This window comes from Siniperca chuatsi, linkage group LG20, assembly GCF_020085105.1.
Source record: "Siniperca chuatsi isolate FFG_IHB_CAS linkage group LG20, ASM2008510v1, whole genome shotgun sequence".
NCBI classification, from domain to species: domain Eukaryota; kingdom Metazoa; phylum Chordata; class Actinopteri; order Centrarchiformes; family Sinipercidae; genus Siniperca; species Siniperca chuatsi.
The window spans coordinates 13,405,969-13,432,509 of NC_058061.1; the positions used below are offsets into that span (position 1 = coordinate 13,405,969).

The 26,541-nt window shown below is 38.8% G+C and overlaps 1 protein-coding gene and 1 long non-coding RNA gene across 26 annotated transcripts; both read left to right on the forward strand.

Annotated features, from left to right (window-relative positions):
- Positions 1-2,899: 2,899 nt before the first annotated feature.
- On the forward strand, positions 2,900-3,810 carry LOC122867865. The gene is made up of 2 exons (XR_006376011.1): positions 2,900-3,144; positions 3,235-3,810. It is a non-coding gene; the product is annotated as an uncharacterized LOC122867865 (long non-coding RNA).
- Positions 3,811-4,275: 465 nt separating this feature from the next.
- On the forward strand, positions 4,276-26,212 carry cmn (calymmin). Of its 25 annotated transcripts, none has more exons than XM_044179221.1 (53): positions 4,277-4,439; positions 6,364-6,423; positions 6,604-6,636; positions 6,755-6,805; positions 7,132-7,191; positions 7,302-7,352; positions 7,464-7,514; positions 9,639-9,689; positions 9,805-9,855; positions 10,404-10,454; positions 10,566-10,616; positions 12,204-12,254; positions 12,372-12,422; positions 12,776-12,826; positions 12,946-13,005; positions 13,086-13,157; positions 13,234-13,281; positions 13,375-13,455; positions 13,577-13,627; positions 13,891-13,932; positions 14,030-14,071; positions 14,163-14,210; positions 14,312-14,374; positions 14,887-14,940; positions 15,132-15,215; positions 15,475-15,531; positions 15,647-16,066; positions 18,334-18,390; positions 18,939-18,992; positions 19,283-19,327; positions 19,442-19,492; positions 19,654-19,713; positions 20,213-20,266; positions 20,596-20,634; positions 20,732-20,782; positions 21,003-21,047; positions 21,135-21,173; positions 21,304-21,360; positions 21,812-21,880; positions 22,073-22,141; positions 22,327-22,392; positions 22,507-22,563; positions 22,781-22,828; positions 23,252-23,323; positions 23,996-24,067; positions 24,164-24,235; positions 24,331-24,399; positions 24,492-24,542; positions 24,635-24,700; positions 24,785-24,823; positions 24,990-25,292; positions 25,600-25,656; positions 25,759-26,212. In XM_044179221.1, exons 1-53 carry the CDS (start codon positions 4,373-4,375, stop codon positions 25,761-25,763), a joined length of 3,519 nt encoding a protein of 1,172 aa, XP_044035156.1. In that variant the 5' UTR covers positions 4,277-4,372; the 3' UTR covers positions 25,764-26,212. The 25 variants fall into 25 exon arrangements, with proteins under 25 accessions (XP_044035162.1, XP_044035158.1, XP_044035156.1 ...); XM_044179222.1 differs by having other exon boundaries at positions 23,996-24,058; XM_044179227.1 differs by lacking the exon at positions 24,492-24,542 and having other exon boundaries at positions 4,276-4,439.
- Positions 26,213-26,541: the final 329 nt, after the last annotated feature.

Consider the following 26,541-nt stretch of genomic DNA (forward strand, 5'->3'; position numbering starts at 1 on the left):
GGTGAAGATTCTAAGTAGAGAGAAGAGTTGGTTTGAACGGGGCATCAAGGAAGCCATTTTTGTGAAAAAAGAGAACCCCTCTTTGAACAGAAATGGTGGTCTGAGATTCATTCTGCCCAAAGTCTATCAGAGTGTATTATCACCTTGGTCACGCCTATCACATGCTAATCACATGCCAATCACATGCTAATCAGGCACTTAACAGTGATGACGTAGATGCAGCCAGAAAACAATAGGCCTGGGCCATCTTGGAAACTATTAGGTCAGTTTCAGGTGAAACTAGCTATTAACAGATACTCAGGTAGATTCCTTCCTGAGGGCAGGGCTTATGAAACTCAGAGTAGCTTAAATTTCCAGTTCCCTTCCAATTTTTTCACAATTGAGAATGACTTCCGGATGGGAGCCGAAACGTCTTAATTCTGAAAACAGTGTCCAGATGACTACGACTGAAACCTTTTCTATGATACTTAACATTGTTTTATCACCTAGTACTTTTTTAGAATTGCATATAAACAAATTCTTAACTGATTACTTTTTTTAAACTACATACTAGGTTTTAATAAGGTCAGAAGAAAGAGCAGAGCAAAAAATGCAAAGGTTATTTTTGATACAGCAGTGGGGTCTGGGGGAAGTAAAGCCAATGTCAGCAAAACACAAAGATTAATACAAAGTTACATAGGCAGCATCCATGCAGGCCATGGCTGACTCAAATCTCAATAACAAATCTGTGATCCAGATTTCCTGTGTGGGTTTATTTATTTTTTGTTTGTTTTTTTTCTTGTTGGAGTTGAGTTTTAAGCAAACTAATAAGCCTGTTCTGTGCTGAAACACCAGTGTGTGACATTCCTAAAAGGAGAAACTGGCAGCAGGACATGTGACTCTAGACTGGTAAAGAAGAGTCCTTAAGCAAATTTCCAATACAATTAGACAAGCTCTGGATTGTCTCTTTACGTAATCTTTGGGAATATTGTATAGAAATCTGATATTTTGTTGTGTTTTTAAGAGTGTAAAAACAACAAAATATTAATTTTGCTCGAGTGTTCTTCATACAGTGGTTGGTAAATCATCTAGTAGTTCTTTGGTGTTTTACACTTAATCTCTTAACCATTAAATGGATTGAAAGGCTCCTTCAGCTCCTACTCAGGCCTCTCATTGTGCTTACAGCTGTCTGGGTTTGTTTACAGCAGGTTCAAGGCAACGTTGTCAAGTGAAGTTGTATTTCCAGTGCCAGCCAACATTGAACAATCCCAACAGTTGGCAAAGTCTACTGGCTGTCAACCAAGCACTGAGTCAGAGCCCTGTTGGCCTCTTAACAGCTGCACACATCTGGGCAGGAATACACATGGCAGACATGGCTATGTGGAGTCAGAGAATCCTTCTCGAACAGTGGTTGCACTGTGGTCTTGAGCCCAGGTTTTTTTTCCGGTACACAGAGCGACACATTAACATCCTGACCACCACCTCAAACCAAAACCCCAGTGCAGCGAAGCCATCTTCAGCATTAGCTGTCTGATAACATGAAAGGATAAATTTTGGCATTGAATCAGTTCATGTCATCTGTGTGTTTAAAATAGTTTTTTTTTTGGTATTCAGCTTGGTTTTATACTGATAGTACAGGTGCACAAGGCAACACATTAGTCAGGAGGTACAAGAAACTGTCAAAGAAACGGAAACTGTCAGACCCAGACTGTGATTATTTGTCTTCACTCCTTTTGAAAACCATCCTGACAACGTGTGTATGCTGCTGTGTGGGAGGTCTGCATAGGATATCAATGTGATTGTGTGTGTTCTGTAAAGATTTGTGGGTAAATATATAAATTGCGTGTGGCTTTTAAGCATAATGACCTCTCCACCCTTCAACAGTTTAGAACAGACATTTTCTATTCAGCACAGCTGTCAGACACAGGAACCTACATACCTTTAAAAGCTGTTCCCAGACATCATCTTTAAGAAAGACTAAGAATCGACAGCCATGCTAGCAGCTCTATGAGGCTGTACTTAGGCACAGCGTTGCTTTGAGCTAAATGCTAAACATCAGCTGATGTAACATGCTGACATGCTGATGTTTAGCAGGTATAATGTTTAACATATTCGCCATCTTAGTTTTGCGTGTTAGCATGACATTTGCTACTTAGCACTAAGCACAAAATGCAGCTGAAGATGATAGGATAGTTTTGCAGGTATTTGGTCATAAACCAAAGTACTGGACAAATTATCGTAGAAAAGGTTTCAGTCGTAGTCATCTGGACACTGTTTTCAGAATCAAGACGTTTCGGCTCCCATCCGGAAGTCATTCTCAATTGTGAAAAAATGGGACGGGAACTAGAAATTTAAGCTACTCTGAGTTACATAAGCCCTGCCTTCAGGAAGGAATCTACCTGAGTATCTGTTAATAGCTAGTTTCACACTCCTGGACGAATGAGGGACTATACCGTCTTAATGGACAAATTAAAAATTTGACCTGGTGATGTGCTAGATAAAAACGTAAGGGATCAATTAAGTTATCACAGTTCATCATGAGTGGGCAATCCATCCAATAGGCTCAAAGCCATAAATGTGAACCTCATGGTGATGCTAGAGGAAAAGTCAGGGCATCACTAAATGCATCAGGATTCATTTTCTGGGGATCATGAATGCCTGTACAAAATTTCATCTTAATCCATCCAATAGTTGTTGAAATATTTCGGTCTGGACCACAGACACAAACTATCAGATGTGATTGTAACCAATTATTTATTTGCTAAGACATAAGTCAACACAAACATCTACAATTATTACATCAACTATTATTCTACTGATCCCTTCGGCTGCCAGTTAACACACTGATGTGATATGATCTGCATGACATGCTACATGAACATAATTTTATTCGAAAATAAGTTTTTTGTCCCATAACAATTTTTTGAAAACCCCTGAATGCTGGATGATTAAAACCATGACTACTTAAATATTTCCAAAAGAGATGAGAAGCTCAACGGTGAAAACTTAGACAGGCGGTTTGTCAGTGGCAGCAGAGGTGGTGAGAGTGTTTGTAGAGAAGCCAAGTATGTGAGAGGTCTGGGTGGGCTGTGGAGTGAGACATTAACCTCTCCTTGACCCCATAGGAAGAGGATTTGGACTTTAAGTGAGGAATCTATGTGAAAGGTGAGATATCGTTCTCTTTTTACTCACTGTTGTCTTTAAATATACAAAGGGCCGCTCTCACTCACCAACTGTGTGTGTATGTGTGTGTAGGCTGGGACCATGGAGACATTATGGACTTAAAGAGGCATGAGTGGAGGATGAAGCTGACTCACAGTTTCCATCATCTCCCTCTTTAAACTGGCTCCTCTGCATCTTGAAGTGATGTAATTTCTGTCATAACGTCCATTCACAAATGAAACTGAGGACAGTCCAGACAGGTTGCATGCTGCTGTACAGTATACTCTTTACCCAATAATGAGCGCTTTGTATTTATTTTAGTCTATAGAAACATTTGACCAAAATGTGCCTGCAAAAACTGTTCTTAAAACCAAATATTGCTCTAAACTGCTGCATATTCAAATCATTGCATGTACAATTTTAACTTTGTTGGGTTCTGTCACTGACTACAGTCATTAAGAATGATTTATGTCTGCAAGTGTTTAGCTTAGCATGTCTGCAGTATATATGTTTCCAGGGTTGGACTGTTCAGATGAGTCTCAGTTCATGTTCAGGGTTGTTTTTATGCTTTACAGTGTGTTTGATGTTCTTATGTCAAAATGACTTCTGTCATCTTCTACATGCTATATTTGACTTGAATAACAGTTCAATTAAATATGTTAAAGCATGCTCTGTTTCCAGGAGAACACATTTATTTATGCTTTGAAGCATTGCATGGCATTAGGAAGTGTTCGCCAACATCATCATAGCCAACACCTTGATCCAAAATACTGCATGAGGATATGTACAGTCAGGCAATTATGACAAAGTAGTTATACAGTCTTTATAAACAACTTAAACTATGGCAATGATCACAAATCAGTGCAAAGCAACTGTCAAATGTTTTCCTCTAATCCAGCTTGTGTGATGCACTGTTCCGAGTTCATCAGTCAATGTCCAATCTAGTGAACTCCCTCTCTTTGCTCCTCTATCTCTCTTTTAAGTGTTAATGCACTTTAAGCGACCAATTATTTGGTTAGTGTGTGTACACCTCAGATGTCTCTCCCAACAAGTGGGGGAGGATCTAGAGAACAGGAGCATCTATCAGCAGAAGGAGGGGCGCCTCAGAACAGGGTGTATATTAGACCCTCACAATCTGGGTACGTTCCCCACTGCAGGTCATCTGCTTCACCCTCCTCATTCTCCTGCTGCTGGGTCTAAAACATTTTGGGCTTTGTCCTCCAGGTCCACTATGTTGGGACAACTACTACTTCAGAGTGTGGTGATCCTCTGGCTGGTGCAGACAGCACATACAGGGGGTGAGTTAAGTGCAGAGGTGAAGGCCCCTGCTGGGAGTCAGTCATATCTAAAATAATGTGATAACTATCTATCTTGTCTTGATGCTTCACATTAGATTTACATTCATTTGTGTGGGATGTATTTTGTAACTTAACTAAATATGTGAACTTCCTTTATGACAGAAGTCATGAATCAGTTTTATCAATTCAAGATACAGTAACTACCTTGTGTAAACGGCATGCTTTGTTAGAATAAATGCAAATTATAAGGGGGCAAGAAATTAGGAAAGTTAGTCAAATGGGCCAATTTAAACCTTCCGGTCACAGATATTGGAGGACTTCCAAAAGAAATTCATCTATATAACTTATTTAGGGGAAGAAATGTATATATGTTCTAGTCACTGGGGTCAGTATTTAAGATACTATTGAATGATTTGAACAGAATTTTAATAATTAAAATGATTACACTCCTCCCTAAAAAATGGGATGTTAATGTTTTTACAGAACGAACTGTGCATACAAACAGTGTACTTGTATTTGTATATTCTGCATATTGTTGGGTTGTTTTGGGGTTTTTTTGCATTCTTTAAAGACTCCAAAAATGTGTTAAAGTGCTGCAAGACTGCATGCTTCAGTCTTGTGCAGTGAAACAGTATAACCTGCTGAGAGTCCCGAAGAGATGAAAAAGAGATGAAACAAATGTCTTTCAGATGCTCGGGTTTGCCTGTCAAATTTCTAACGATCTACCAACTTTTCTTGTGATGATGCGAAGCAGCTATATATTCTTTTCTCTTTACCAGCGGTCTCAGTTTGTGAAATCAAAGGCAGCTTGGCTTCAGTGGCAGCAGCAGTCTAACTTTAACAGCCCTCTGTGAGAAGGGAAGAGAATAGTTTTACTGCTTGTACACAGTCACTCCATTGAGTCTAGGCTTGCTACTTCCCAAAAATGTTTGTTTGACTATTGACTCACCAGGAGACTGGATTTACTGAGTGTGCAATTCTAATTTAGGGACTGTACGAAAATTAGCGGGGTGGGAAGGCGGGCTGAACCTTATGTTTACTATTAAAAAATGCAACACCCTCCCCCCAATATTTAAAAAATATATAACTGCATTGTTACAATTATTAATAATTTAAAAAGGCAACGCAGAAAGAATAGTAATTCTCTTAATTTTTCCAATCTAAACCTTAATATGTGTACTGAATAATATTTTTTATTATAGCCACGACTGTGTACATTAAAAATGGAATTATAAATTGCCAAAATTTTGACACACAACCCCCCGCCCAGTTACTCTGGAGACTACCAGTTTGATTTTATTATTTGATATAAGACTGTAAAAGATAAAAAATGATGCAGTTATTTGGTGGTCCAGAGTCGGTTCAGTGGTCCAGACAGGTTACAATTGTAATTTTTAATTCCCATTAGTCTTTTTCATTTCATCTCTAACATGAGTCTGCTTATATAAGGCAGCTGTATGGAGTTACTGTATGTCTGCAAGTAGACAAACATCTGACTCATAAAACCATTTTCGGACTTCTTCAGTGTGTTTATTTGTGAGATAATTTTGTGATGATTGCAGATTTATCATCAGTGTAGTGACCCAAATTGTAAGAATATAAAGCATTTCCAAACTTTAAAAAAAAGTAATGATATTTCTTACATGTCTAGGGAGTGTACGAAAATAATGAGGGGAGAGGAGGGGCTGAACATTATGTTTCATTTCATTAAAAAGCAAGACCCTCCCCAGAGTTATTAATAGCTTTAAGTTTCTTGGTTACATTTGGATTAACTGTGGATGAATGGAAGATTAAGTGTGTAAGTTCAAATCGCCCACGGGCGGAAGAAAACATGAAAGCAGAACAGCTCATATTTTTGATGTAACTATTTTGATATTTTGACTATTTTGATTTTTTATTTTGTCATTAATCATTTCTTTCTAAGGTGTGGGTCAGGCAATGGGTGCACAAAATGCATACGGTGGATACCCCACAAAAGGCATAGGTTAGTGATTACAGAATGTTATCCTAATATTTTCCTAATGTTACGCTCAGGCAGCAGTTGGTATTTGTGCAAATGGAGCTAAATCTAAAGGTGAAAATGTTTCCATGCCATCAAGTGCAAATTCAGAACTTATTCTAACTATACACAACTTTTTCCCACCATATGTCTAATCTATTTAAGGTTATGGTGTGACCAATGGAGGAGGGATGAAAGGTAAGTTTGCCATGTACATGTGTTCACTCTATTTTAGCACTCTGTAAAAACTTTAGTTGAAGGTTATAAGAACTATGCTGGATCTTTTGGTTATGTTTTTCCATCTTGTTTTTTTAAGGATATGGAGCAACAGCTGGTGTAACCAATGGACAAGGTGGCAAACCACAGGGTAGGTATTCTATAGATTTAAAAAAATGCAAGATTTGGCAGCAAATGCAAGATTTTCAGCTTCTGTTTTATCACTAAACTAATGCTCAACACATTGGCTTAAAAGTGGATGTTAAAAGTTGGTTGTTTCCTCATTCATGAATGGTGAAACGTTTCAGGACTGAGAAAAGTAATTAAAAAAAAACACTCCAACATCCCAAAATATCATTAAAATATCCCCAAATATATCTATATACACTGCTTCGGGTGGAGCTTCAGAGCTTTAAGAAGAGTTGTCTCAAGAATCACTGTTTTCCACTAACTTTTCTCCAATCTCTATATGCATAGTTTCTAATCCAGGAGGAAATCCAGCAGTTTTACCCAATGGAAATGGAGCTAAGTCTAATGGTAGTTGTTACATGCATCTCTCCACCAGTTTGCATCTATTGTACAAATAATTCTAATTTAACTTACCGATTATTCGCTATAATATAGTCGCACTGTGATCTTTGTTGCAGGATATGGTGTTCAAGCCGGCCCAACTAATGGACAACAAGTGAAAGGCAACGGTATGAATCATTTCTTCTCATTGAGAACACATGCACACTCTCTCTCACACACACACAAACACGTACACTGAGCAACAACACCATTCAATTTAAATTTTCTTTATATGAAAGGCTACGGTGCACAAGCTGGCGGATACGGCGGACATGGAACTAAAGGCAATGGTAGGGTAGTTCCTACAGCATTGTTATAAAATGTCTATGGATATTGATTGTATGTTAATAATGGAGTCTGGTTGTGTATGATGTAAGCATACACGCACCAGACTATACTATATATATATATATATACTCAATGCCACACACATGGATCACTGAATGCCTGGAGATGTACAACATCAAGAGGACTCTAAGAGACTTCATTGTAAACTCGATGAGGCTGTGGAAAACCACCCTTGAGGCCGATGGCAAGCCACTTGCATAAGTATCCATCAAATGTGGCATATACCAAGGAGATGCTCTGTCCCCACTGCTGTTCTGCATAGGTCTGAAGCCCCTCGGCCAAATAATCAACAAGACTGGCTATGGAGACCGACTCAGGAATGGGGCCACCATCAATCACCTCCTCTACATGGATGACATCAAGCTATACGCTAAGAGCGAGCAGGACATCGACTCACTGATCCACACCACCAGGATCTACAGCTCTGACATTGGGATGTCATTCGGGCTTGAGAAGTGCAGTCGAATGGTGACAAAGAGAGGGAAGGTAGTCCACACAGAAGGGGTCTCACTCCCAGAAGGAACAACAGCAGACATTGAGGATGGTTACAAGTACCTTGGAATACCACAGGCAAATGGCAACCTCGAACAGGTAACAAGGAACACAGCAACTGCCAAATACCTCCAACGAGTAAGGCAAGTCCTAAGAAGTCAGCTCAATGGCAAGAACAAGGCCCAGGCAATAAACAGCTACGCCTTGCCAGTGATCAGATACCCTGCAGGAATAATAAGATGGCCAAAGGAAGAGATACAGACCACAGACGTTAAGACGCGAAAGCTCCTCACCATGCATGGAGGGTTCCATCCCATATCCAGCACCCTGAGACTGTACGCTAGCCGTAAGGAAGGCGGCCGTGGACTAGTGAGTGTGAGAGCCACTATCCAGGATGAAACATCCAAGATCCACAAGTATATCAAAGATAAGGCCCCAACAGATGACGTGCTCAGTGAATGTCTCAGGCAATGGGGAACAGAGGAAGAGGTGCTGGAGGAAGGACCATCATGGGAGGACAAACCCCTACATGGGATGTACCACCGGAACATAACTGAAGTGGCTGATATCAAGAAGTCCTACCAATGGCTAGAGCGGGCTGGATTGAAGGACAGCACAGAGGCACTCATCATGGCTGCACAGAAGCAGGCCCTGTGCACCAGAGCAATAGAGGCCCAGATCTACCACACCAGACAAGACCCAAGGTGTAGGCTGTGCAAAGAGGCCCCTGAGACAATCCAGCACATAACTGCAGGGTGTAAGATGCTGGCAGGAAAAGCATACATGCAGCGCCATAACCAAGTAGCTGGCATAGTGTACAGGAACATCTGCATGGAGTATGCACAGGAAACCCCGAGGTCAAAGTGGGAAACACCTCCAAAGAACGACCAAGCCAAGATCCTGTGGGACTTCCAGATACAGACTGACAGAATGGTAATGGCGAACCAGCCTGACATCGTGGTGGTGGACAAACACCAGAGGAAAGCCGTTGTGGTGGACGTGGCAATACCAAGTGATGGCAACATCAGGAAAAAGGAGCATGAGAAACTAGAGAAATACCAAGGGCTCAGAGAAGAGCTGGAGAAGGCTTGGAAGGTGAAGGCAACAGTGGTGCCCGTGGTTATTGGAGCACTCGGGTCAGTAACCCCCAAACTGGAGGAGTGGCTACAGCAGATCCCTGGAAGAACACCAGACATCTCTGTCCAGAAGAGTGCAGTACTAGGAACAGCAAAGATACTGCGCAGAACCCTCAAGCTCCCAGGCCTCTGGTAGAGGACCCGAGCTCGGAGGATGAGACCACCCGCGGAGGTTGAAGGACGAAGTTTTTATATATATATATATATATATATATATATATATATTTTTTTTTTTTTTTTTTTTAAAAAAAAAAATTCTCAAACAACTCCAACATCCCAAAATACGATTAAAATATTTTACCCAATGGAAATGGAGCTAAGTCTAATGGTAGATGTTACATGCATCTCTCCACCAGTTTGCATCTATTGTACAAATAATTCTAATTTAACTTACCGATTATTCACTATAATATAGTCGCACTGTGATCTTTGTTGCAGGATATGGTGTTCAAGCCGGCCCAACTAATGGACAACAAGTGAAAGGCAACGGTATGAATCATTTCTTCTCATTGAGAACACATGCACACTCTCTCACACACACACACACACACACACGTACACTGAGCAACAACACCGTTCAAATTAAATTTTCTTTATGTGAAAGGCTACGGTGCACAAGCTGGCGGATACGGTGGACATGGAACTAAAGGCAATGGTAGGGTAGTTCCTACAGCATTGTTATAAAATGTCTATGGATATTGATTGTATGTTAATAATGGAGTCTGGTTGTGTATGATGTAAGCATACACACACATGTATACATACAACATATATATATGTAATTAAATATATATATATATATATATATATATAGATAGATAGATATAGATATCTATATATATATCTATATATATATATATATATATATATATATATATATATATATATATAGATAGATAGATAGATATAGATATCTATATATATATCTATATACATATATAGATATATAGATAGATATAGATAGATATAACTAAATATATATAATTATATATATATATAATTAAAAAATTTAAAAAAAAATTCTCAAACAACTCCAACATCCCAAAATATGATTAAAATATTTTACCCAATGGAAATGGAGCTAAGTCTAATGGTAGATGTTACATGCATCTCTCCACCAGTTTGCATCTATTGTACAAATAATTCTAATTTAACTTACCGATTATTCGCTATAATATAGTCGCACTGTGATCTTTGTTGCAGGATATGGTGTTCAAGCTGGCCAAACCAATGGACAACAAGTGAAAGGCAACGGTATGAATCATTTCTTCTCATTGAGAACACATGCACACTCTCTCTCACACACACACACACACGTACACTGAGCAACAACACCGTTCAAATTAAATTTTCTTTATGTGAAAGGCTACGGTGCACAAGCTGGCGGATACGGTGGACATGGAACTAAAGGCAATGGTAGGGTAGTTCCTACAGCATTGTTATAAAATGTCTATGGATATTGATTGTATGTTAATAATGGAGTCTGGTTGTGTATGATGTAAGCATACACACACATGTATACATACATACATATATATATGTAATTATATATATATATATAGATAGATAGATAGATAGATAGATATCTAAACTTTGTCCTTCACCCTCCGCGGGTGGTCTCATCCTTCGAGCTCGGGTCCTCTACCAGAGGCCTGGGAGCTTGAGGGTTCTGCGCAGTATCTTTGCTGTTCCTAGTACTGCACTCTTCTAGACCGAGATGTCTGGTGTTCTTCCACGGATCTGCTGTAGCCACTCCTCCAGTTTGGGGGTCACTGCCCCGAGTGCTCCGATGACCACGGGCACCACTGTTGCCTTCACCTTCCAAGCCTTCTCCAGCTCTTCTCTGAGCCCTTGGTATTTCTCTAGTTTCTCATGTTCCTTTCTCCTGATGTTGCCATCGCTTGGTATCGCCACATCAACCACAACGGCTTTCCTCTGCTGTTTGTCAACCACCACGATGTCAGGCTGGTTCGCCATTACCATTCTGTCAGTCTGGATCTGGAAGTCCCACAGGATCTTGGCTCGGTCATTCTCTACCACCTTTGGAGGTGTTTCCCACTTTGACCTCGGGGTTTCCAGTCCATACTCAGTGCAGATGTTCCTGTACACTATGCCAACTACTTGGTTATGGTGCTCCATGTATGCTTTTCCTGCCAGCATCTTACACCCTGCAGTTATGTGCTGGATTGTCTCAGGGGCCTCTTTGCACAGCCTACACCTTGGGTCTTGTCTGGTGTGGTAGATCTGGGCCTCTATTGCTCTGGTGCTCAGGGCCTGCTCCTGTGCAGCCATGATGAGTGCCTCTGTGCTGTCCTTCAATCCAGCCCGCTCTAGCCATTGGTAGGACTTCTTGATATCAGCCACTTCAGTTATGTTCGGTGGTACATCCCATGTAGGGGTTTGTCCTCCCATGATGGTCCTTCCTCCAGCACGTCTTCCTCTGTTCCCCATTGCCTGAGACATTCCCTGAGCACGTCATCTGTTGGGGCCTTATCTTGGATGTACTTGTGGATCTTGGATGTTTCATCCTGGATAGTGGCTCTCACACTCACTAGTCCACGGCCGCCTTCCTTACGGCTAGCGTACAGTCTCAGGGTGCTGGATTTGGGATGGAACCCTCCGTGCATGGGGAACCCTCCGTGCATGGGATATATATATAGATATCTATATATATATAGATATATATATCTATAGATATATATCTATATAGATATATATAGATATATATACATATATAGATATAGATATAGATATATATAGATATAGATATAACTAAATATATATAATTATATATATATAATTTAAATTTTTTTTAAAAAATTCTCAAACAACTCCAACATCCCAAAATATGATTCAAATATTTTACCCAATGGAAATGGGGCTAAGTCTAATGGTAGATGTTACATGCATCTCTCCACCAGTTTGCATCTATTGTACAAATAATTCTAATTTAACTTACCGATTATTCACTATAATATAGTCGCACTGTGATCTTTGTTGCAGGATATGGTGTTCAAGCCGGCCCAACTAATGGACAACAAGTGAAAGGCAACGGTATGAATCATTTCTTCTCATTGAGGACACATGCACACTCTCTCTCACACACACACACACACACACACGTACACTGAGCAACAACACCGTTCAAATTAAATTTTCTTTATGTGAAAGGCTACGGTGCACAAGCTGGCGGATACGGCGGACATGGAACTAAAGGCAATGGTAGGGTAGTTCCTACAGCATTGTTATAAAATGTCTATGGATATTGATTGTATGTTAATAATGCAGTCTGGTTGTGTTTGATGTAAGCATACACACACATATATGTATACATACATATATATATATAATTAAATAAATATATATATACATATATATATATAAATTAAAGTTAAATTGACTTAATGTTGATGCAGAGACAGCGATGAGCTTGTGGAACGGTGTGAAAATGAGACAGTGGATAGTAGGCATTAGTTGCTTTAAAAAGCTTGTTTGGCTAAAACCAATGGCAATGTCTGCAGAAACTGAACTTTAAAACACATATTAATAAATCTACTGTAATAATCGTTCTTTAGGTCAAGGAGCCGCAGCTGGCCCATCCAGCGGCAATGGGGCAAGACCAAATGGTAAGAGATGTACAGTGGTTATGTTGGAATGGGCAGCATGATACTTTTTGAGTTTTTGCAACACAAAACATGTTTGTCTGTTTGTTTATGTAACTTAAGCATGTCTTTGTATTTAACAGGACAGGGGAGAGCTGGAAGTAAACCTATGAAAGGATATGGCCGACCACCTTATGGGGCGGGTAACTCAACTTCTGCCACCAGGTAATTAAAATTTTCACTTTGACACAACATTGATACATGTGTACTTCTGGAATTTAAGGTCCAGGTGTGGGGATGGGAGCCTCCAGAGGTCTGGGAGTACCTCAGCTTGCCAGGAACGAAAGGAACAAAGGTGAGTGAAGGCCATGACACAGCACTGAGGCTACCACCTAATACACCAGTAATAATGTCTTTATTTGTTCTTCCAGCATACAGCAGTAATGGTTATAATGGTTATAGAGCTCAACCCATGGGAGGTAAGTCATACACAAGTCAGTCCGTATTGACATCACTAAAACATAAATGCTATTTGTTAATATACTGTATATGTCTGTAAACTGTATTTATAGGCTACAATGGCGGTTATGGCAGTGCTGGTTTGGGTCTGGGACCTCGGTATGGAAATGGAGGAATGAAGGGACCGAAGCAAGGTAGGAATATCCCTACTGTCAAGTGAAAACTACATATCACTTGACATGTTTTGACAAATGGTTTTTAGATTATTAATAATAATAATTCCCTGAACCCTTTTGACAATTGTTAAAATTGCAGGCTATGGTGCTGCAGCTGGTGTGCCCAATGGACAAGGTGCAAAACCCAATGGTAAACCTATAGATAATATCCAATACAATATATCACGTCCACTAAAAAATTTGACAGGCCTCTGTTAAAATAACCTAGCTGTTTGTGAAACTATTAAGGTTATGGGAATGGTTACGAAACTCTCAATAATAACATATCTTTCAGAAATAACAGATAACTTTAGTTCAAATTAGATAATCAGTGGATCTCCTTGTGTGAAGCACAGACAAAGTTGTCAGTTTAACTCTGATTTGACATTATTGTGTATTATGTATTTTTTTTAGGGTATGGCAAATTTCCAAATGGTTATGGCACCAAACCCAACGGTAAGACTGAAATCTGTTTATGATTCAAAATACAGTTTTATTTTTGTGACATCTCAATCAGAATATAAAGTAATTTGCTTCCATGAATGTGTTACAGGATATGGAGCCACCAGAGGAGGTGCAATGAGACCCCAACCAGGTAATACCATAATACTAAAATGTAGTTTTAAACACAGTGACAAGTTTGGATATGATATGGATGTTTTTGTAATAATTTGTTTAATCTCAAGGTTATGGAAATGGAGCTGTTCCCAATGGATATGGAACTAAACCCAATGGTAACTGATCATATTTAGTGTTAAGGTGTTATACATGTTCCTCATGTAGATAAAAGTTTCAGGGGGATGGTATATTTATGTAATGTTATGTCTGATCCGAGGTTATGCAGCTGCAGCCAGAGCTGGAGCTGGTGGTCCCAATGGCTATGGCGCCAAACCCAAAGGTGACAACCTGTTAAAATATGCATCTGATATATAGTAATACATAGTTAACTACTATTATTATATGGAAGATTTTAAATGCCTAAATTAAAGTCAAACAAAGAAATAAAAATTCTAATAATAATCATAATCATAATTTAAAAAACGTATGTTAAAAGGACAGTTATTTAGCTTTTCATCTTTGATCGTTGGTTCTGCCCCCAAGCTGTGATTGGACATTTGATTGTTTTTCATTTTGGCATTGATGCATGCATTAGTGCATTTATATTTCAAAAAAGAAAAAGCTCCTCTGCACCTCCTTATGAAAACAAATCATGTGCTTTGCATTCAGTGTTGGTAGGTCTATGCTGCCCTCTGCTGAACAACACTTTGTTTTTTTAATGTGCTGTTTGTCACAATGTGATTAAAAACTTTAATTTTACATAATTAACATTTTTTAATGTGCTTTTTATTTCTTTGCTTATTTCTTTTTTATATTTTTCTTTGCTTATTTCTTTTTATATTTTCTCTCAAGGTCATGGAGTTACAGATGGTGCTGCACTTGGTGGGTATGGAGGTAAACTCAATGGTAAGTTACAGCTATCCAATGTCAGATTTATTTTTTTAAATTCAAGAAGAGTTATTGTTCATTCATTAATAAACTCTGAATGTAATTTGTCAAGGTTAATCTTGTGAGGCTAATGTGAGGATCAGTTTATCTCTACCCTAAAACAGTGTTATTGTAATTACGTTGTGACATGTATAAATCATTGTTTGCAGGATACGGAGGGCCAAGCAGAGGCTCACAACCTCAAACTACCAAAGGAGTTGGAGCAGTTTCACCCAGTGAAGGTGCTAAAACTGGTAAGAATTCTGCATTATGTATATAACACATGCAATGTTTGTGATATCCAAACTGAACCACCCTCAGCTTTGTCGGTGACGGGAAGGAAGGGAACAATGATGCTATGAGCCAGCAAAAAAAAAGCAGAAAATGAAAGATGCATATAAACTTTGAGCATCATTTTGTCTCAGTTTTTCTTGCATTGATCTTTTAGTCATGTGTTTACAATGTCTGCAATGCTTATGGAATTCAGAAATTTGTTTCTGAAAATGTTCACAGGCTATGGTGGTCCTGCTGGAGTACCTAATGGACAGTTGGCTAAAGCAGCCAATACTGGTAAATGCTCCTGTACATGCATGTGTTTTGTGTCAGCTTTATGTCTGTTGTTATGTTCTTAGTGGTTTAAAAATCGGGTTTCATTTTCGCCCCCATATCTCTGTTTGGTTCTCAGGTTACGGCATGATGCCAAATGGTAAGGGTACAAAGGGTGCAGGTGCATCCAATGAAAAGGGCCTAAAAGGTAGAGTTCTCTCTCCGGAGCAGCCGAGTGCAACACCAGAGAAGGGTGTTGCATCTCAACAAGCAATAACTCAAGGTGCAGCACCTGTTGCCCCTGAGCCAACAAGTGGTGTCCTTGTTATGATGACACAAGAGAAATATCAAAAGCTGCCTTCACCTGTGCCTCAAGGAAAAAGCTACAAACAGACACCAGTAATCCCTCAGGCTACACCAGAACCAGCACCAGCACCAGCAATTCCTCAAGACAAAGACCCAATGCCTGCACCTGAACCCACACCTGAACCAGCACCCATGGGACCGAAGGCAGCCACATCAGGACCTGCACCAGAGCCAGCAGCAGTCCTCCCTCAAGGCAAGTACCTTAAACCTGAATCTTAAACCACTAATTTATTTGGCCTGGTCTCCACAGTAATTTAACGTCGGAAAAGCATGTCAGTGTAGTAACAAAACTTCCACTGTCTCATCCACTGTTTTAAGTTGACACTTATTGGATTTTATAGTTTTCACTGTCTTATGGCCTTAAATGAAAATAGCTAGACACTTTTTACTTTTACTTTATTTGAAAATAAAACATTTGTGTAAAGGTAGGCTATATGCACTTTTCATATACACATTGTGAATATCAGTATACTCTGCATTGTTCTGCATGTTTTGCACTGTTGTAATAATATAACACTGAAATATAGCAGCAGAATTTCACTGCACTAGTTTATTAAAATGTAAAAATGAATTGTGTTCTGTACATTTGCAAACATCATTTGACTCTGGTTGTTAGTGGCAATGTTGCCATGTTCTGCTGTGCGCTCAGTGAAATATTAACCACTGTGTCCAGCGGATGGAGTTGCATATACAGAACAGTTTGTATTTAATAATAGCAAACAAAACATAAGAAAGCACGCTGATGACTCTGTGGTCTGCCGCTGAAGGGAATGTGTCCAGGAGACAAAAGCCAAACTTTCCATTATAAAGTTGTCATATATGTCAATTCAGTGTTTTATAATATGTTGCTTTTGAATTTGTGTCTAACTTGTTGAGTGTTGAGAAAAAAGACATTTAATTTGGAGGCTTCTCATATTCTGTGTTTTGTTTTTTTTTACATTAGCAGTAATTTACAAAATAATATAAATATATAAATGTTGATGCAATGTATGACCTCTAGGTTATACACAGGCAGATATTCTTTTGGGGGTAGACAGTACCGGTGAAGGGGATGCTGCCCCTGAAAGCACCAAACCCCTGAAAACCAAAGCTGTCCCTGAAACAGTGGCAGCTAAAAGTACAGGGGCCATCACCTCTGAAGAAACACTGGATGTGAGTGTGCCTGAGGTGGCACCAGAAGAAGCAAACATCAAAAGTTAGCCTGAGGCAGGGCCTGACAGGCTCGGGGTCAAAGGTGTCCCTGCAGTAGAGACTGGGGCAACTGGGAAACTAAATCTTGATTTGGGTGTGTTGTATTGCATGTGTACATGTTGACTGAATCCTGTGTTTGTCCTAACTCTAAGTCTGTTGCAGAATTGAGGACATTATGATCTCTCTAAGTGTCTTACACTGCAAGATTTGTGTTGTTTTAATGTCTAGGATTCAGTCTAACTTGCCTGTAATACTCTGGCAATCTAAATGTATTCTCAATATCAATATTTACAAACTATCTAGACACATTAAGGTGAATTTTGTTTTAATTTTGCAGGCGTGATGACATGTACAGATGGAGAAATGCCAAATATTAACTTGAGAGTGAATCCTAGCCAGTGCTCATGGTTGTAATTGTTTTAGCTCTTCAGATTTTTGTGTAGATACAATTCTGTTTGTTTCTGTATCACATGTTCTCTTCAGAGAGTGTTTATGTCTGTTTTTTTGTTGAAACTCTCACCCAACTTGATCATATTTAAATGTCACTTTTAAACCAATGTTTTGCTTTCTCACTTAGTTAGATAAGAAGATTATACCACTCTGAAATCTGTCCATTAAATATGAAGCTGGAGCTAAGAGACGGTTAGCTTAGCTTAATACAAAGACTGAAACAAGGGGAAACAGTTTGCCTGGCCTGTAAAAACAACACCTTGTTGTTTTTTGGTACAGATTAAACAAACGAGATATAATGTGTTAGTGAGCTTTAGTGGTGCTTGTAGGCAGATTTTGTTACCTTTGGACACAGCGAGACTAGCTGTTTCCCCCTGTTTCCAGTCTTTATGCTAAGCTAAGCTAACTGTCTCCTGGCTGTAGCTTCAAATGACAATCACATGACAAGTGTTATCGATCTTCTCATCAAGGTTAAATCTCGGCTGGAAAGTGAATGCGCGTATTTCCCAAAATGTCAAACTATTCCTTTACCATTTGGAGCAGGCTGAGAAAGAACAAATTCACAATATGTTCATTTCTAGACTAGAAGTGGGAAGTGTGTTACTTTGTTGTGTGGTCCTTGTGATATATCTCATCTTAATCCTTACACATTTAAATTTGGTGCATTCAGTGCATTAGGTGAATTTTAAGTTTAACCCACTTTTTTTTAATTACCATTGTTGTTTAATGATGTTGCAAGTGTAACACTTTAAGGGGAGATTGTACATTGATCATTTCCAACTATGCCCTGATCTGTCAGCCTGTCCCTCTGGTTTTCAGAGAACGGAAAAGGAGCTTCGATCTCCAAGGGACAGGGAGCTAAACCAGCCAAACCTGGTAAACATTCGTCTCATGTCTTTTTACAATAAATAATCTGAGCGATGAAGTTCTGCCCCACTCTGTCCCTTAACTTTTCATGTAGCGCCATCATCAGCTCACAATTTATCCCAAACTTTGTTTTCTGACCAAATACCTGCATAAATAAGGACATCCCATCATTCTCAGCTTTACTTTGTGTTTAGTATGGTGCTAAATAGCAGATATTAGCATGCTAACATGCTAAACTGGTGAACATGGTAAACATTATACCTGCCAAACATCAGCATGTTAGCATGCCAATGTGAAAAATGGGAGTTGTCATTCACTAAATTAGAGGTGTTGGCCTAATTTTCCAGAAGGTAAGAACATCAGAAGAGTCCAGCTATATCAATAACATAGTGCAGCTTTTGCTAGTAGTTTCACTTTGTCCAAACCCCAAATTACAGTAACATTACAATAACACAAAGTCTGCTTGTTTGGTAGTTGATTGCTCTGTTGTATGTACATATCTATGTGTTTGTTTTGCTTTGAAATCTTCAACTGTGCTGGTAATACATGTGTTCTAGACTGTGGACCGTCAGGAGTACCAAATGGACAATGGATGAAAATAGCTAGACCTGGTAAACTGAGAGAATTACCATAGTTCCAATGGTCTAATAGCACTTGCATGCTAAAATGTGTATTTATACTTGTACTGCATGTACAATGTATTTGAAAGGAATGGGGATAGTTTTTAAGTGGTTCAGTGAAATATTGGAGGGAGGTAAAACTTCACATTAACCCACTGATTGTCTGTAGCACATATTTCTAACCCTACATTAGCTTGGTCACTACCTTGACTATAAACACAGAGAGTCAAAGCAGATGATGAAAACTAAGTGAACACATTGTTTTGTCACTGTTATTTAAGGTTATAATGCAGGTGATGGAGCATCCACTGGCACAAACACAAAAGGTACTTGTACACTAGTGACTCAGTTCATGGCATAACACCAGTGTATTTTGCATAGATACAATAATACTTATTGTTTATATTATTTATTTATGATTTTTTAAAATTTGTTTTGAGGTTATGGAGCAGGAGCTGGTGTTCCAAACGGATATGGTGCTAAACCCAATGGTAAATCTACTTTATTTTTCATTCTCAATATTCACGCGTATGAAATAGTCACAAAGAAGCATTTTGGAGATGACAATTGAAGCTATACTGCAGATTTGATCATTATGTAAATGCAGAAATGACGGCAGGCCTGATGGTTGGGATATTATGTAATTTTTTAGGATACGGTGCCAGTGCAGCAGGATTAACAAATGGAGGAGGAGCTAAAGGAAATAAACCAGGTAAGGAGTCTGATTAAACAAGTTGTATATGAAATGCATAAACATTTGAGCATTTTTCCTATTCTGTTGTGCCATCAATTAATTTCAGAACATCCTGTTGTTACATGAGGGTGAGGTGCACGATGATCTCTGCTTCAGGCCAAGCATATTTGGTTTGCTAATTAGCACATTTAGGAGACATTTCTACCTTGACAGCTCAACAAAATTCATAGCACGTAATATTTTCCCTTTGACCTCTTGTCATAATGTGCACTGACACTATTAATGAGGGCAAGGTCTAAGGTTTGAAATCCATAAAGTAAAATCCATAATACTCAAATAATGCCATTGAGAATTCTTGAATTGATCTGGTAATTATTCATTTATTCATTAACTATGTAATTTTATTTAAATTTTTACTGTACTTGTTCTACTACTACTACTACTTGTTTGCTTTTCCATGGTATAAAGGTGAAGGTAAAGACCTTATAAGTCTCAATGAAGTTTGTCTTTTCCAAAGGTTATGAAGCAGGAGGCTACACTGTCCCTGAATTCAGTAATGGATATGGAGCTGGTAATATTTACTGTCAATATAAACATACTACGGAAGCTCTGAGAGGCACGTGAGAAAAAATAAATCTGGTGATCCATTTTCGAAGTCTGATTAAAAAAAAAGGGAAAATGGCAAAACCTTTTTTTCAACTGTTCTTAAGTCATAAAGGAAAGAAAACTATTTAGACCAGACTGGATCACCAGAATTTTTATTCTTCTCACTTGCCTCTCAGGGCTTCCGTAACATATAGTGAAGAATGTGCTTTGATATTTATATTCATAGTTTCCTCTTTCACTTCCAAGGGAAATTAATAACTGATTTTCAAAGTGCCTTTGGCTTCATTTTTGCAGGCCCTGGATATCCTTATGCAGGGAAACCTCAGCAACCTGGTGAGTGTTTTCTTTTTCTCAACTGAACTCAATTCAACCTCATATGGCATAGGAATAATTATAATTTGAAATGTGGAATTGTTTTGAATGCCCTCAGGTTACAAACAAGGAGCGTACCTTGGAGCTGGATATGGAAATTCATATGGAGGTGAATTTTAAAAGGATAAGATTTCAACATTGTCTTCTAATTCAACTTTAAACTGAATTACAGTAACTTTGTTAGAGTACTGAATCCATAAATGGATACAACACACGTGTTAAGTGTGAAAGTATGAATTAGTAGATGATATATTCCCATAGCTGCTGCTGTGTTATTGGAGGCCATTTAGCTCGGAGCACTGAGGTAGTTTATGATGTCTTTTTTGCAGGGTATGGAAATGGCTACAGTGCTGGTGTACAGCCTGACTATGCAAGTAAGTACCATTATATGAAATTTAATTCAGAAAGTCTGTTCTCTGAATTACAGTAAAAGCCAACATTTCTATTTTGTTTTCTTTGAGGTTTTGGCCAAGGTGTACCCAATGCTAATGGAAAATCAGGTATGATATCTAGGAGGATACAGTTAAAGATAAATATATCATAAGGGTGAAGTAAATTAGATTAACAAGACATGGATAGTGAAACACTGAAAATAATCCATTATTACACATTTTACTACTGATTCTACAGGTGGTGCCAGACAGCTTCCTTACAATGGAGCCCCAGTAGTTCCTGCTGGACTAGATGGTGAGACCATGCAATGTTTGCAACATGATTTACGCATTTATGAACAGTAAGATTTAAACAGTGAGCAGAATGATCCACAGTGTAATCTACGGTGAAAAACCACTTACAAAGAGTAAAACTATTATTGATGTTGGGTTACTGATTGTGTTGGATGTACAAAAACAGACAGAAGTGAGAAAAGAGCAGAGTAACGAAATTAAAACAAACATAACAGTGGCTTAAATTCAAAATGCTGATTTTTTGCATCTAAAGCATCAATGAAAGTTTTAATTCACTCTTTGCAACTGAGGAGCTTTCTAAGTCATACAATTTGTTGTCACATCATCTCAATATCTCAGGTCCAGTTTGTAGGTCTATCAGTGAATACTATGTGCATGTTAGCAGCATATTCATCTCAAGGTGTAAAAGTCAATAGATATGATACACAAACATTTCCTGTGTACTCATGCAGGTATGAGCCAGTTTGAGCCTCAGTCCGCTAGCCTCGGTCCAAATGGAAAACTGGGCAGCATGTATGGTGGTGTGTATATCTTTTGTTTCTTTCAAACCTTTATTAACACAAGAAAACTCATTTTAGGAGAGCCCTGTTTACAAAATCAACTAAAAAAAAATAATATTGAACGCGCCCCTGTATAGCATTACATTAACTTAAGAAACATTTATTTTTTTTAAATGCAACACACCAGAACCAAAACTTTCTCCAATGTTACAGGAATGGGCGGCTTGCCTTTTGGCGGTCAGCCCCTGGGAATGGGAGCAGAGAAATCGAACACCAAGTACGGTGAGTGCTTGTTGGTCGTATTCTATCACTCCACTATAATGTAGCTTGGAAAGGAAGAGGGAGTCATATTTATGGCTGTATGAGTTCAAAGCACCTTGATGTGTAAATCTTAAACTTCTTAAAGCAAGTTAATTTTTCATTATTCGTGTGCCAACCAACATTATTATCTGCTCACTCTGATTTAGGCATTGGTGGGTTGCAATTTGGCAGACAACCCCTCAGTACAGGGACTAATGGCGCAGGACATTATGGTATGTCTATGTTATGTTATTATTGCATGCTTTCTTTTCAGTCTGTTTATACTGACACTGCATGTAGGTCTTGAGTCCATGTGTATCCCAACTGTTTGTCTCAATTCTGTCCAGGTTATGGTGGAAGCCCCTATGGGCCTGCCGTTGATGGCAAATCATCTGGAAAATATGGTGAGTCATTTGTCTTGGGCAGTCATGAAAACAAGCAGTATGTTGCATCTCAAAGTAATGTGCAGAGCCATGAGTACCTTTTTAGTGTGTTTGTCTTAAAGTGGGAAGCAAACCAACTAATCCTGGCATGTTGATAATATGCTCCATACACTGAGCTACAAAGGTTTTATGTGTAACTTCAGATATTAATGATGATATTAATTCAAAATACTTGCAGGTGGTCTTAGTGCTGGCACGGGAGGGGGTCCTGCACCCGGAATGTATGGTCAGTGTGATGGGACAAAAAGCTTTTGCTGTGTCCAATAGTTTTGTCTTCACTGTAGTAGCCAGTCCAGAAATGCAGACACTGATAGGCTGATGAAATTAAATCCACTATCTACACTTGACTGTGAAAAGGCTTCTTATGAGCACCATTTTGAGAGGTCATGTGATCACTTTAAACCCACTTGGTGCTTAATTTATTTTCTGACCTGTATTATAGTATATTATATTTTTTTGCTTAGTACTTCTATTCCTGTGTGCACTGACGTGATAGTGAGCTGCTGTAGCATAAGAGTTTCCCCTCGGGGATCAATAAAGTATTTCAGATTCTGATTCTGAAACTGTTTTCCCTCCTTCTATACTCAGGACATGGTATATTTTATTATTGTATTATTTCTCTTCCTCTGTTTCTCTATCTCTTCTACAGGTTATGGAAGAATGCCCTATGAAGCTCAGCCAGCTGGACTGGGCCCTGAAGCCAAATCTACTGGCACATATGGTAAAAACTTTAAAGGAAAAGTTTGATATTTTGGGAAATGCTCATATTGACTTTCTTGTATAGGAAATATGAAGCTACCACCAGCAGCTGGCTAACTTAGCTTAGCACAAAGACCGGAAAACGAGGGAAACAACTAGCCTAGCTCTGTCCAAAAAGTATAAAAATTTGCCTACCAGCACCTCTAAAGCTCACTAATTAACACATTATATCTTGTTTTAATTTATACAAAAACCGAAGTGTAATTATGTTATGTGCTGGACTATTTCTTGGTTGGGGCCCCTTGCCCGGCAACCAGTGGAGACTCCAGGAAGTTACTGCTCTCGACCAAGAAATAGTTAATAGTTAGGCACTTAACCCTCTGTAACACAGCGATTTGTTGTGTTTCCAGTCTTTATGCTAAGCTAAGTGAGTCAACTGCTGGCATTAGCTTCATATTTAGCGTGCAGATATGAGAATGGTATCGATCTTCTAATCTAACTCTCGGCAACAAAAGCAAATAAGTGTATTTCCCAAACTTTTCTTTCAATGATTAGTCCATGAAAAACACTTTTAGGATTTAAGTCAGAGCCGTGAAACCTTAGGCCAGACATACTCAAGCCAGTGTATACAGCATGTATGCATTTGTAATTTTATTTTATTGTTTAATTTATTTAATTACATATTTTCTTTCAGGTCTGGCTGAGTCACCATACCAGCCTGAAACTCTTGGACTTGGACAGAATGGAAAATTAACAGGCAAATACAGTGAGATTCAGCAAACATGACAGCTAGCTTCTAATTTATTATTTGTTTATTTATTTGGTTTAACTTGTCATCTCAATGTGGTTGCCAACTGCTAAGATGGCGGTGAAGTTCCTTACGCACCACAGGCTCTTGGTTTTGGAAGTGAAGCAAAATCTTCTGTGAAATATGGTATAGTGCATCCTTTTATGTGTTATTTTCATACCAATCATTCTTTTCCTTTTTTAACATGTTTACTAAGTGGTTTCACATCAATCTCTCAACAGATAACCAGGGACCATACCAGTCGCAGCCCCTTGAATCAGCATCTGAAGGCAGATCTGGTGGAGAATACGGTATTTTGTCATTATTGCTTCTAATTATCTGACCAATTGGATCAGAAATGTACAAATAAATTGTTCATTTATGTCTTTTTTGTATTAAACAGAAACAGCTGGTTTACCTTATGAGCCCCTGCCTCTTGAGCCAGATTCCCACGGTGCGTCAGGGAAAGAGATTCACAGCACAAATATACTGCAGACCCCAATCTTTTCATCTTATCTTGTCTGTGTTTTTCTCCTGATCTCTTAGTGAAGGGAGAGGTACTCACTCCAGCAATTGCAGTCGAAGGCGAAGGGATGTCCATTGATAGATACGGTAAGTATAGTGTGTATTTCTGCATGGTTGTGTCTTGTGGCTCCACTGCATTCAGGTAATGTTTGTACTGTTTGTCGCTTTCAGAAAATGTGGGCTATATAAATGGACAAGTGCAGCCAGAAGGTAAAACTAGGATCATTATAGTTTCATTTTATTTTATATTTCATTTTAATTGCATACATAGTGCATAGACAATAAAGACAACATTGAAATCTTACAGTAACAAAATACACCTATTTTTTCCCTCTATCCTGTCTGCCTGTTTGCCTTTCCTGCTCTCCCTCCTCAGTTGTTGCATTTCCTGCAGCTTCCACTCCCAGCCCCACCCCGGCCTATCCCTCTGTCCCATCCTACCTGCCTGTGGAGTCCTCCTTCACACCCGATGTGGTGCCTGGAGCTGGATTTGAGGACCTGCCCGACCCTGTGGGCGCTGCCAGCCTCGCCCTTGACTCCACGTCTGCTACAGAAACGCAGGGCGTGGCTCAGGTGGCTGAGCAACCTGATGATCTGCTTCAACAACAGCTGCCACGTCAGATACACATTCAGCAGCATCTCAAACTGCATTTTCACCAACCAGACAAGTCCGGGAGAGGTAAAAGCACTGCTACCTAAATTATGTAGACTCCAACAAGCTGTTAAACAGTGTGAAACAGCTAGCCTGTCCATAGGTAACAAAATCTGCCTACCAGCACCTCTTAAGCTCACTAATTAACATTTATTTAATCCGTACAAAAACCAAAGTGTATAAATGACAAGTTGTGGTTTTAAAGCCAGGCTAGCTGTTTCCCCCTGTGTGCTGTGAAATAATATGTAATAAGTGTAACATTCCAAGATATAAAAGTCATTTGAACATTTGTTCATAACAATTTGCATCAGCAGTTTCTTTTCTTTGTCTTCAGGAGCAAATAATGGCAAATATGATTTAAATGGCTTCTTTGGGAATAGTGGCTATCAAGGTAAAAAAAAAAAAAAATACAAAAACATATATAATTTTCAGTTTGCTGTATTTTCCCTAACCCTCCCACTCATCTTCGTACTGCATTCTTTTCTCCACACAGGTTAACCCTGCTGACAACGACAAGTATAATCTCTTTTTCTGCCATTGTATATTATTTTTGATTGTTTTTTAATTGTATATTATTTTTATTTCCTCCTGTCTGTCAAATGTTTGCAAGTCTAGAGATAAAACAACATTTAAACAGTTTGAGTTTTTAGTTTTCTGTTTATATATATATTTTTTGCATCCTGCCTTACTTTTTTGTCCTGCACTTACTGTTCACTGTACATGCAAAGAATCGGTTGCTGGAGAAATTAAGTATGTCTGCTGCATATCGTCAGTGTTTTGATTGAATCAGTTTTGCTTGATGTTATCAACTCAAAATAATCCTGTAAAACGTAAATTCAGTCTAATTTATTTTGCATGGGAAAGGGTTTTTTTTTACTAGCATGTGTTTATTATTGTACAGTATTTGATTGAATAAAACCATCAATAAACACCAACAGTGGAAAATATTGCTTCATTCGTTTGTGTTTCTATATATTTAGTACATTACAGAATAGGCAAAACCCATTAATATGTTTAAATGTACATGATAAGGAATTATCAGTGCTAGTGAATCAGTGTAATTAAGAAAAACAAGCACCTCTTAAGGTGTTATAATCCCCAGATCATCCTGACTGTAGCACAGTTGCATACGAGCATGGGGAATAGGAACATGTGTGCAGTCTATAATTAAGGAGATACAGAATGTATCTATGTTCACCACGAAGTTTAACTGTGAGTCGATTATGAGCCTTGACAAGGAGCAGCTGCGGTAATGCACATGGCTTTTTGTGAGGAT